The sequence below is a fragment of the Dendrobium catenatum genome, unplaced genomic scaffold (genome assembly GCF_001605985.2).
Source record: "Dendrobium catenatum unplaced genomic scaffold, ASM160598v2 fragScaff_scaffold_763, whole genome shotgun sequence".
Taxonomy (NCBI): Eukaryota; Viridiplantae; Streptophyta; class Magnoliopsida; order Asparagales; family Orchidaceae; genus Dendrobium; species Dendrobium catenatum.
The window spans coordinates 205,982-219,358 of record NW_021319225.1 but is presented as its reverse complement, the minus strand read 5'-3'; the positions used below and the strand labels follow the sequence as shown (position 1 = coordinate 219,358).

Below are 13,377 nucleotides of genomic sequence, written 5' to 3'. Positions count from 1 at the left end.
AAAATAAAAGTTCTCTTTGGAGATAGTTATCTCTAAGGATCGCGATGAGCATGTGGTTAAAGTCATCATCATCGAGCTTCCCTATTGTACAGCAACTGAGGCAAGAAATGCTGATGGCGACATCTACCAAATAGCCTCTAGGGGCCTTTTTGAATCCAACCGCCTCTGCTGGAAATATGCTTAACACCATCATGATTAAATTGATTAGCATCTCACTGATACTCATAATGAGATGTTCATCTCTACTACTACCAATAACCATTACTAGAGAGAGAGAGAGAGAGAGAGAGAGAGAGAGAGAGAGAGAGAGAACAAAGATGAAGTGCAAACACATGAGATTTTATATAATGGTTTGGTCAAACCTTGACCTACGTCTACTACTCAGAGACATCCACTCCTTTCTATGGCTAGGGACCTAAAAAAGGGTTCAAATTTGGAAGGTTTAATTTAGAGACCCAAATCTATTATTTTTAATTTAATTTGTTATTCGCAATATTTATTTTAGTTTAATTTCATGTATAAAATATAGAAATTGAAGCTCAAGTAAAAGATTTTAGTGCCCTTACAGATAATCAATCCCTAAGTATAAAAGAAAGGTTGTTTTAGAGTTTTAATGTTCTTTATTTATTTTTTTTTAATTTTTAAACTATTGCTCTCCTATAAGCTTTTCACTTACATTTTAAAATTGTCAATTATTACTACAACATAATACATATAGTTTATCACACTAATATTAGATACAAAATATGGAAGAGATCACGACTCGACATAAAGAAATAGAGGTGCCTGATGGCCATAAGTGCACATTGAACATGATAATAAGCTTATTACGCTTGCAAAGAGAAGCAAAAGTAGACAAGGCTTTGTTGGGGATGTTTTATGGCTTCTCCAAAACAGCCATGGCCCTTGCAAGGCTGGGCGGAGCAAGGATTGCTCCTTTCATAGTGGCAGTGATTGCGCCACAAGAATTTGTGAATATCAACACTTCTCTCAGTTTCTTTTCATCCAGCAATACTGAGATATCATCAATAAGTTTGCTGAGTAAAGCACCTGCAAATGCATCACCAGTTACATATGTTGTCAACTTGGCTAACATTAAAGGCATTAATAACCCCTCAAAAATCATTGGTGTAATACTTGCATTCCTTTTCGGCAAGTATAACCAACAGATGCTTCAAGCTTGGCCACCACAGTAACAAAGCAACTTCATCTTCTACTAAATCTCTATTAATTAAGAATTCAAGCTCAACATCACTAACTTTAATGACATCATCTTGATCCCAGATGCTCAAAAAAAATTTCCTTTGCCTCGACTGCAGATGGCCACAGCGGTAACCATTTACAGCCAAAGGTTTAGGTCATAAGAGACTTGAACTCCAACTTCCTTAGCAACCTCAATGACCTTTAACTGAGCTGATCCACATTGATTTGTGATCAAACTTACAGATCCATAATGGAAGACTTTTTCCATGCACATGAGATCCAGATCCATTTCAATTGGGTTAAGAAGCATATCAATGCTAGGGTTTTGATAGAACATAAACTCGCGCTGTCCATCGAAGTGTAAAGTAATAAAAGCTAGTGTGGTGCACGCTCTAGCATCAAAAGTAACACCTTCTTCGGAGACATAGTTCTCTCTAAGGATCGTGATGAGCCTGTGACTGAATTCATCATTATCGAGATTCCCTATTACATAGCCACTGAGGCAAGAAATGTCGATGGCGACATATACCAAATATCCTCTAGGGCCATTATAAATCCCACCTCCTTTGCTGGCGATATGCTTAACACCATCATGATTAAATGGATTAGCATCTCACTGAAACTCAAAAAATGAGACGATCGTCTCTGCTACTGCCAATAACCATCACTAGAGAGAGAGAGAGAGGGAGAGAGAGAGAGAACAAAGATAAAGTGCAAACACATGAGATTTTATAGTGGTTTGGTCAAAACTTTACCTACGTCCACTACTATGAGTTATCCAATCCTTTCTAGGGCTAGGAATCTAAGAATGGGTTCAAATTTGACTGGTTTTCTAGGTGACAAAAAATTAACCCAGAAAGGGTTTCGGGATATTGGACTTTAATCCTAGAATTTGGCTTGGAATGTTGGATTTAGATTGGCTTTTCAAAATGACTAGTTGATTTTAGATTATCCACATCAAAGATAAAAGAATTAATGATTGAGAATGATTAGATATGATTTGAAGGTTGATCAAAAGTTTGCTGAAGGTTGGTTCATAAATTGAATTGAAGGGTGCAACTTGATTTGATTAGATATGGATTCTTTTTACTAAGACATATTTGGCAAAGAAGTGGACATATTCTAGTCATTAGGTAACTATAAAGAAACCCAAAGTGAGTCGTAGAGACCTCATACAAAAATGAGGTCCACAGACCCTCCTAGATTAGAGCTTGGAAAAAAAAAAGAATACCTAAAGTAAAACTCCAATACCCTTGGCCTTGCTTTACGCATGATCGGCCGAACCCTTGAAACATTTCTTCTCAAGAAGTCAATACTTAAGAATGAATGAATTGAATATTAAGTTCTCATAATGGAACGATCGGCGGAGCTTGCTCGAAACCACCATAACACCTCATATGGATAGCTAGAAAAATAGAGAAAGGATGCTCTCACACTTAGGAAGCTACTTAAAATAAAAATCAAACCATTCTTTAGTAAAATTTTGGGGTATTTATAGACTTTTAAAATGCACTTAAATAGGATTCTAGCTTTATTTCAGCTCTCTCTGGCCTCTATGTCAGGTCAAGCATGCTCTAGAGGGTTCAAGGAAGACATCATGAATATTTGAGAGTTTGGGTTGGCCTAAAGTGCAAGAGTAGGCTTAACCCATGAGTAACATGTGGGAGATTTTCAAAAATATGTCTAGATTCAACCAAGCTAGGCTAGTAAATGCAGTAAAAATGCTCTTAGAACATTCCTAAAGTCCATTTAAGAGCCAACTAGACTTGGGAAAGTAGGGCAAGCAAGATAGTTTAGTTTGGGTAATTTGACTAGCATTGGATTAGCTCATTGAGTCAACATAGGTCAGTTCAAAGGTTGGGCTAACCATGGAAGATATTATGAGCCTTAGGCAATGTAATAGATGTGATTTATTAGGTCAATTAAGTCTAGTTTTATATTGGGTACATTATGATTTTGACCATTTTGGTCAAGCCAAGTGGCTAACCCATGTGGACTAAATGCATGAGTCCTAGAGTTGATCCCTATGGATTCTATAGACAACACTATTAGTTTAGATGGGTTTAATCATGCCTTGGTCAATGAAAATGCAATGGATTTCAATATATGTAAGCTTGGTCATCCTTAGTTGACTTGGTCAACCAAGTAGACCAAAGGGTTTAGATTTAATCCATTACATTCCAAAAGATGTTTTGAATTCATTGGTGGTGGTTCCAAGGTTTGGTAAGGTCTTCTTATATGAAATGTAGGTTAAAACCCATATATAGGACATTTGGTCAACCTAGGTTGATTTGGTCAACTAAGCTAACCTTTGGGATAAGTTTGGGTTCAAACCATTAAATAGGATGTATTGAACACTTTGGTGTAAGTTCGATATAGTGGTAAAGTTTAAATGTATAAAATGTAGCTTTTTGGTTTAATGGTTTCATATGGTCAACCTTGGTTGACTTAGTCAACTAAACTTAGTCCTCTTCTAGCCCAAACTTAGTCAACTAAGCTTGGTCATGACTTGGTCAAATGATTTTTGTAGATCATTATATGGTCTAATTTTATTGAGCTATGTTGGGATTTAAGAAAAATTCAAATTTTAAAGTATAAGATTTTAGGGTTTTATGGTGGTTATCTAAAGCTCTAGATAATTTTAATACATCATGCTAGTGATGTTGATCATAGTGAATGAGTTTGGAGAAGCCTCCAATATCAAAATCATAGGATACCATGTTTAGTGGCATAGGCTATAAATATTTGAAGGTTTTATAACCTATTGAAATAATTGAGTTTTAGGGGTTAGGAATATTGAAATGCTTTCAAGCTCATGTGGTTGACCCTAGGGACATTCCCAATCAATATTTAAGTGATAAATCAAGACTCCAAGGTCATTTTTCTAAGTTTCAAGTGAAGGGAAATTTTTTCAAGTTTCAAGGATTTTTGGGTGCCGAAGCATGTGTCGGAGGGTTCATCGGTACAGTGTGAGCATGTGCAATAATAGAAATGAGGGTGGGTTCAACAGCGGATGCGAGCATGGGTCAGGAGGGAGGACATGAGGGTGGGATCCAAGTAAATTTGCATCATTTTTTTAGTTTTTAGGTCAACCTGAACCTAACCCAATTTTATAAATTTGTTAGAACATCAACCCTAAACCTGACTTTTATGGGAAACATGTTAACCCGAACTAAGATTTTTTTGTGTTGGGTTTGCATAACATTTTAGGATGGGTCAAATATTGATACCCTTATTTTGAGGTGATATATATGATGATCAATTTGCTGTTAGGGGTGATTGTCAAGTGATTATTTAAGTATACTAATGATTAAGGCACTATGCTAATGGTTAGTATAGAGTTTGATGTATGGTTTAATGATTGATGACTTGATGTTAGTGTTTTACATAAGAAAACTGGTCTCATTCAAAATTGAGGTCAACAAAGCATTTTAAACATAACATTTCAATGAATTTTCAAATGGATGAACTTACTTAATTTTTCTTATGCAAACATTTCCTCAAACCCTCATAAACAAACAAGTATACCATTCACATTTCAATATATTTTCATTCATTGTTTATGAGAAATGAATTTTTAAAATTCTAGCTTACATTTTGGTCTAGTAATTTGGTAATTCCATTGTGGGTCATGGAAACTTTAAATCCATTAAGGGAAATTTGAGGATGCCGAAGACATCCTAACCCTTTGCTAAAATTCTTTTTAGGGACTAAGAATGTTAATTACTCAAATTACTCTATATAGTATTTAATTAATTCAAAGTATATCTTTAATTTAAAAGCTCTAAAGCTATTTTTAAAATATTATATGCTATTTTATAAATCCATAGAGTTATTGCATGCAATATTTGGATAAGAAATTAAATATATTTTACTTTTTTAAAGTTCTCTTATATTTTATAATTTAATAAAATCCATATGTTGAATTTAATAAAATCAATGTTAAGTCAGTCATTCTTTTCGCATGGCAGCACTGGAGTGGTCTTTATTTAAAGTAGGAAACCATTATACACTTAGATTTATTAGAGGGAACTCGAATCATTGATTTTAAATGGGAATTTATACAATTAAATCATGGTTGCTCATTAAATTTGAATGAAATAAAAAATCATTATTTCATGTCCAACCATCTGCTTTTAATAAAAACCTTCGTGGGAATTTGATGATCCAACATAACCCATGGACAGATCTTCTCCAAATTGATTTTGATGGATCTGGGGGCCATAATTTTGTGATCAATTTGTTGGTTTGCATTGGATTGTACATCCTTTTCTTAATGTCCCAAAACCTAAAAAAAAAAATACAATTTTGTTTGAGAATGACTTTCATTCAATGGATTCTTTAAGGGAAAAGGGTTTTGAGAGAGTTCCTTATAGGCTTTAGAATAAGTTCAGTGAAGACACGAAAGATGAAGATGCCTAGATTAAAACTTGCAATTTAGCTAAACACACCTCACTAAAGCTTACTCAACCCATGAGCACAGAGATCTTAGAGATTGGGGAAAGCTAAGAACTTTGAAAAATGCTTTGGGAAATATTGGGGAATGATTCTAACATGAGAGTTTAGGCTAGAAGAAGGTATATATGGGACACTTGAATTTACGTCCAGATTGAATTCCAAACTTTGGTAGCTATTATTGGTAGTGAACTTAGTTTAGGATTGATAATTTGGATGTTTCAATGTGTGAGAGATTACCCAAACACTAAAGGATAGCTAGAGGGGTCGTTCGACCATTTATGACCACTTGAGGAGGTCAGGATAAATGTAGGCTTGTTGTGGAAGTAATGTTATGTGGTTGGTTAACCTAAAATATACTTTAGAAGGTTCATGGAATCTCACTTATGCACTAAGCCGATTTGGATTGGCTTGGGTAAGTTCAAATTGAGTTTTATGTACTTTTGGTCAACTTGGGTTAGCCTTTTCAGGTAGCTTAGGTTAGATAAAGGGCATTGCTTCTTATGATAGTTAAATTTGAGCTTAAGAGTTTGATTATTAAGTTTTAATGTGATGATGTTGACTTTGAAGTAGTAGAATTTAATTAAAGAATGGGCCTTTGGGTAATTTTTACCTAATCAAAATTAATCATCATTAACCATGGTTTAGGTAAAGGCTAGAGCGATCCTAAGTTGGGTTTGCTTAATTTAGAACAACTGATCAGTCTAGAGAAGAGTTACAAGAATAAAAAACCTGGGATCAGTTATATTTAGGATATTTAGGTAATCTAGACTTTTAGGTCAACCTATGGTCAATAGGGGCTGACCAAGGATCAAGGGTGAGTTAAACTGATTATTGATATCTCCTAGTTTAATTTGACCCAAGCTGAAGTTAGAAGATTATCTTTGACCCATCTTCACCCAAGGGTTTTGATATATGGGCATTTTAATAACTCTTGTCAACAAGGATTGATTTTGGATAATTGGACTAACGAAGAGTCAACAATGATTCTAAATGACCTGAATATGAGTATAAGTTAAGTAGGGTCAAGGAAATGTTACTAAGTTAGATTTGGGTGTCTCTAAGGTAAGCCTAGGGATAGTTTAGTATTTGTTTTCGAGGGGGATACACATTTCATATAGAAAAAGGCTTTTATATAATTATGGGTCCTAATTTAGGGTTTATTTAAGGTTTGGATCATGAGTGATTCTACCACTTTACTAAGATCACTTAGGAGTGTCTAAATGATTCTATGGGCATTCTAGGGTAATTCAGTGTTATGTCTTTAGGTCTACTCCGAAGGGAATCCCATGGATAATTATCCTATATGCTTGGCGTAACATAGGGAAAAGTGGATATTAACCTCATAAAAAAATGATGTCAATAAATGGACCCCAATAGATTTGGTGAACTCATAAAATTATGCCACACACATTTTTGTTAACCCACACAATTAGCAAAATCCAAGATGATATAAGATTTAGCTTTAATGAAAATTGTGAGAATTTACATATTTTTTTAGGTTAATTTGATTTGTAGAGTTTAAAATAAATTTGTGAGTAATTTAAGATTGATTTAACCTTCATTTGAATTATATTAAGGGATTTGAGATGAATTAAAAAGACTGCCAAATTTTAAAGAAAAAAACACACTTTGTTGACTTATACTTAATCTTAAAAAGCTATGCTAATTTTTGGTAAATAAACAAGGATTGGACCTTAAAAGGTATTATAAAAAAATTTCTAGTACACGCCTATGAAAGGATGGCCACTTGGGTAAATAACACCTGACTTCTAAAGACTAATATTTGATTTTATTTTGGTTGATAAAACTACATAGTGACCTAAAAAGGTGTTATCCAACACTAACAAGTCCAAACTTAAGGATGGGAAGCCCACTTAGGTTGCTAACACTTAAAATTAGAAGTATATAATTTACTTTTATTTGGGCTGACTAAACTCAAAAGGCATTGAAAAGGATGTTATCCAATGCTATTTAGTCTAATTTTAAGTATAGCAAGACAACTTAAGTTGCTAATACGAAATTTTGAAAAAAACTGAATTTTAATTTAATTTTTTGTTTATTCAACTAGGAAAGGAAATAAAGGATGTCCCATTGGGCTACTAATGCCTAACCTTAAAAGACTAAAATATAACTTGAATTGTGCTAACTAGAATAGGAATGGACCTAAAAAGGTGTTATCCAACACTAGCTAGTATAATTATATGGATATGATACTCACTTCGGTTACTAACTCCTAACCTTAAAAGAGTAAATTTTGATTTTGTTCGGGTTGACTAAACTAGATAGGGAATTGAAAACTATTATCCAACACTAACTATACTTGGCCTATGAAAAGGAAGATCGTTTGGGTTACTAACTCCTAATCATAAAACACAAAATTTTATTTGATTTGAACTTTGGTGGGTAATTACAAAATTTTTCCAATGACTTATATCCTAAAAAATACTCGAGAATATATTGGAAAGGTGGTTCTAGGACCAAATGTGTAACTTGTGTTAACCAGAACTCAAACTACAAATTGGAATACCAAATGGATATCATAAACTACAAAATAAGTAAATTTTAAATTTTAAATATTGTAAAGCTTTTCCTAAATTTTCTAATTATCCCTCTTCATCATAAATGACGACCTTTTAAACTTGAGAAATGTTTCACAATAGTCAAGATTTTTTGTACATGTCATTTTCTAGAATAGGGGGAGAAATTAAAGAGATTTTGAATTTTTGAGGATTTCTTTAACTTTAAGAATTTTTAAGATTTAAAATTACATTTGGGATTTTTACTATCTTTCACTTCCCTACAAATGATGGCAACCTCATACAACTAAGTGATTATTTTATTTGGAATTATTTGTTTTGTTTCACAACCCCATTATTTTTTAGTAAAGGAGAAATTGGTGGAGTTTATCTATCATCTTTGATAAATAAAATTCAACAAAGCATCTTAACCACTCATGTATAACTTCATTATTTTTAATTCAGTTCAAATTTTAATAATCAAAGTTTTGAATATTTGGACCCAATTCATCATTTGAGTTTCAAAATTCATACAATTATATAACAAATGCTTAAACCTTTTTTTGAAATATTATTTTTAATTTAGTCACAAATAATACTTCCTGAGATAGTGTCCTTCGAAGAGAAGCTTAAAGTGTTAACCTTTATAATCAAACAATCTATAAGTTCTCCATAGTAGACTTTTTCTATTACATAATGACCTTTCTACATAGGCTCAAAGTTTTCGTCCATCCTACAATGAACTATAACATGCCTTTGAGAACTAATACCAAGTCTCAAAAGTTCTAGTATAGAGTAATCTATTATGGGTTTATTCAAACAGGATTTATATAACTTAAGTTTCTACTAGCTTGCAAACACTTTTGTTTTAAATGATCAGATGTATAAAATATACAAACCTAAATTGATATATATATTTGTAGGCCAATAAAGCTTTTCTTAACATCTCATGCAACTATAATTTATTCTCAATCATAATTTTTGTTAGAATTTACTCTAGTGTGTTATTGAAGTCCTTATCCAATCCATTTATTGGAGGATAATGAAAGTTTTTGGAGATTGAAGACATTAATGAACTAGTCCTAAGGCTCCCTAAGATGAAAGTAATACTATCACTTGATGCGGAAGCTAGTACCCTTATATAAAGTTACAAAGATAGTGATAATAATCTAATCAATACAACATAATATAAATAACATATTTTTAACCAAACAATTTTAATAGAAAACAAAATGTAAAAAAGTAAACTACATAAAAAAATAAGAAATAACACACCAAATTTTAAAGTGGTTCAATTAAATTATGACCTACATCGACTCCCTGCGGGAGTCACCCACTCTAGGTATTGCACCATCACTATATTGTCTTTCCTTTAGCCCCCATAGCTAGATGGATAAGCCCTTATAAATTGTCTTTTAACAACCAGGTGCGGCAGAGGACCATACTCCTTTCACAGGAATAAAATCTTGGCTCCTTTTCATCCTCCTGGTGAGTCACAGGGTTGGACTAATTTCTTATTATAGTTTTTAAAATAATCTCTCCTATGTTGATAAATATACCTACAATTTTCTTTAAATTCCTCTTCTATTTTTTCATCTCTTGCTTAGTTGTGGGATGGTAGTTAAACTTTAATTCAAGTGGTCAAGTTTGTATTTTGGTAGTTTGATTCATAATCATTTCTTATATTTTATTAACATTCTCCTCATTATGTAAGATAAATTTCATCTTTTACTTTATTTAAATTATTCTGATTATGTAAGTTACTTCTCCTCTTCTTCTGGGAACATTGTCGGAAAATGCCTTATTATCGGTAGACAAAATCTGTCGGAAACAATCAAAATCCAAATCCACCAAAAATATAAGATATATGAAAAAATTCCAGTGCAAAATGATCCAACGATAATTCACGCATCAGAAAGTTTAAACCGCCAAAATGTTTCCTCCAAAAATTTTCCAACGGCATTTTCGTCACAATTCAGGCAAAAAAAACTACAATATATCGAGGCCTTTTTTTGTTTCATATTCCGATGTATAATCCACTAGTAATTTCAACAGATATTGTCTTCCAGAATTATTGGTGGATAATCCACTACCTTAAGGCACCAAACTGTTATCGACTGACTTTGCCGTCGAAATAGCTACCAGAAATTCCTGCACAAATATATGCTAAAAATGTCATTTTATTTTCTACTTATCATATTACTAACAATATTTTCGATAGATAATGTACCAAAAACTTGTAGTATAAACAAAAAATTAACCTTCTTTCTTTTGAAACTAATTTCTACAATACAACTTAGCATATAAAAAGATGTAATACTATATACATTCAAACATCTTCCTCTAAAAAAAAACAAAATTATTGAATATAAATATATACACAATAAAAAAAGAAGCATATCATCAATAAATATCCAATAAAAAAAGTCAAGATGTCCAAATGATAAATAAGTAAACATGTCCAAAAACACATAATTACAGATGCCCATCATTAAAATAAATAATATCTACTCTGATTCAATCTCCTCCTCTTTTAATGTTGTACTCCCCCCACTCATCAGCTTCCTCATCTTTTACATTTCCTCTAACATTTAAGTTTGTTGTATATGCATCTACATTTGCTGCTGCATCTTCATCTACTACTGCATCTACATCTACTAGTAAGCTTATGCTTTCCTTACGGGCTCTAGCTCAGATGTAAGGACAATTATATATTAGGTATATAAAGACTCCTGAGTATTTATTGAGAGAATGGAGCCACCAGATGTCTGACCCTCGTATGCATAGGATTGCAAGCTAAAATTGTATACTCTACCATGTTGCATTCCTTTTACTAGTTGCAACCAAGTGTGGCAGTAAAAATATTCTCCAATAGAAGAACCTTTATCTGCTACAGCCTGGCTCTCTTGAAGCTGTGTATACTCCTCCAATGAAAGTTAATAAAAGTTTAAGAAATTTATACATCGCATAAAAAAAAATTAAACTTATATACTTATATTGGCTCTCCTCGCCTGCTCATCAACCCATTGTTGGTACTCTTGTTGCATCGATAATCAAAATATGGTTCATACTCACCATAAGAAGTCTAATAATAATATTCTAGCATGAAGCCTCGATGGTATAGATTGACAGTTATGTCATCTGGGATTAGGTGCACCAGATTTTTATATTTAGAATAGGGGCAGTGAAACTTTCCATCTTAGATGAATCTAGGCAGTTGAGAAGCTATCTGAATTAAAAAATTCACCCCTTTATTGAACTCATCCCTCAATGTCTTTCATCCTTGTGTCAATTGATTATACATCCAACTTCTTTGAGTTTTAATATCCATAATATAACATATACATAATATGGATATATTAGATTATGTTGTAATATTTTTTGAAACAAAATAGATGATTTTTTAAATTTCACATAAGTCCTCTATCAAAGATGGCTCAGTTTAGGAAATATATAAAGAGTTTTAGAGTGATCAAAAGACCCTTCTTTTATGTGACCAAACCATCCAAAGCGACTCTATCTAATCTTATCTTCTACTAGATCTACTCCAACCTTTCACATATATGCTCCTTGGTAAACCTAAGCATACAAATAATTTCGAGTAGCCAAATAACCATTAACTTGTACCGGTATGTTACGAAAGTCTATGTGTTCAGAGTACAAGAATCATAATAATGACATATTGGCTCATCAACAAATTCACACGAGTGAAGGGCTCATTTATGTAGTCAACACCTCAACACTCCATATGTTTTGTTTTAGATCTACTTATGCGAAAACCATTAGACTCAAAGGTTGACCTAATTTCTTTTCCAAAAGTCTAGTGAGAACATTGATCCATAACTAAAGCCAAAAGTATACACTAAATTACATTCTCTTTCAAATTTCTATTGAAAATATTCAAGTTCTTCAAATATTTAGGATATAACATAATATGTATCCATCGTTGCATTTTTACTTTGATTCTAGCCCCATATCTATCATAGTTCCTTTGCTCTATGTTATGCATGCACAAAAAATCTCATTAAGATATTGATAATCACTTGAAGGTGATGAAAGTTGATGAGGGTGGTCACATTTGGGGAAGCTCTCAAATGTGAGCCAAGCTAAGAGAAGAATGGTGCAAGTTTGGTGGAGTCGGCGAAGGTCTGATCGTGTTCGGGGTTCGGGCAAAATCGGTGAGGTTCGGTTGTGTTTGGGGTTTGGCAGAGTCGGTGGGAGGTTGGTTGCATTCTGGGTTTGGCAAAGTCAGTGAGAGTCGTTCGGGGTGGCTAAGAAAAGCAAGAGCAAAGAAATGGGAAGAATGAGAAAAAAGATAGTAGAGGGGTCGAAATAGGGCCCTTTCTGGTGCATTTTCTAGTGGATTATCCATCGGTCAGGTCACTAGTGGAATATGCATAGGTAGAAATTCATCAAGTTTAAGTAAGCCGGCAAATTTTTGTCATTCATTCCGCCAGTGAAAATTGTCAAAATGTTTGCTAGAAAATTTATATTTTCCCCGACAAAATTATGGTGGAATATATGACGATATTTGTATGTCAGAAATTTCACTGAAAATTACGCCAAAACTTTCCCGGCATATATTCCGCCGGTTCCGCCATCGCATTTTTAGGAGTATTATTATCCATCTGAAACTTTGACGGTAATGACATATTTTCCTGTAGTGGCATGTTTTCGACTTGATCCATGGTAGTAGATTTTGGTGCATGTTGTAGGTAGTGATGAAGCAAAATGATTCAATTTGGTAGAAAAAGAATTTTTTAATTTTTTTTTTCTATTTACTTAAGTTATAATTTCTTAATTTAGTAAATTTAAAAATAAGCTTTAAATTGAGTTTAAATTTTTAAATCCTTCTCTTTAAAATAAGAAGCAAGTAAAAATGGTAAACATTAAGATTTCTTACAAAAAAAAATTCTAATAAAACCTAAGTTTTCTGCGTTAAGTTATGATATTAATTGGAACCAAGGAAAAGTTTTATTTTGTAAGTTGGGAACTCTCTTAATAATGTGTTTTAACTCTAGAAATTTTAACGTAAGATAAGTTAGGCGGTGATTTATTAGAAAATTGAAAGTGGAGGAAACTAGTTTATAAGACTAAAATGGTTAATGTAACTGGTTAAAATAAGTAATTTGGCTGATAACCTCTGATATAAAAAATTAGTAGCATAAAAATATTGAAAAAAAATCTAAAATTAGAGAAT

The 13,377-nt window shown here is 32.8% G+C and overlaps 1 protein-coding gene across 1 annotated transcript; it reads right to left on the bottom strand.

Annotated features, from left to right (window-relative positions):
• Window positions 1-877: 877 nt before the first annotated feature.
• On the bottom strand, window positions 878-12,865 carry LOC110094136 (putative fructokinase-8). Its single transcript, XM_020819292.2, is given in 5 exon segments — window positions 878-1,078; window positions 1,080-1,301; window positions 1,303-1,347; window positions 1,349-1,772; window positions 12,747-12,865. Coding segments are annotated over 5 exon segments (1,011 nt in total).
• Window positions 12,866-13,377: the final 512 nt, after the last annotated feature.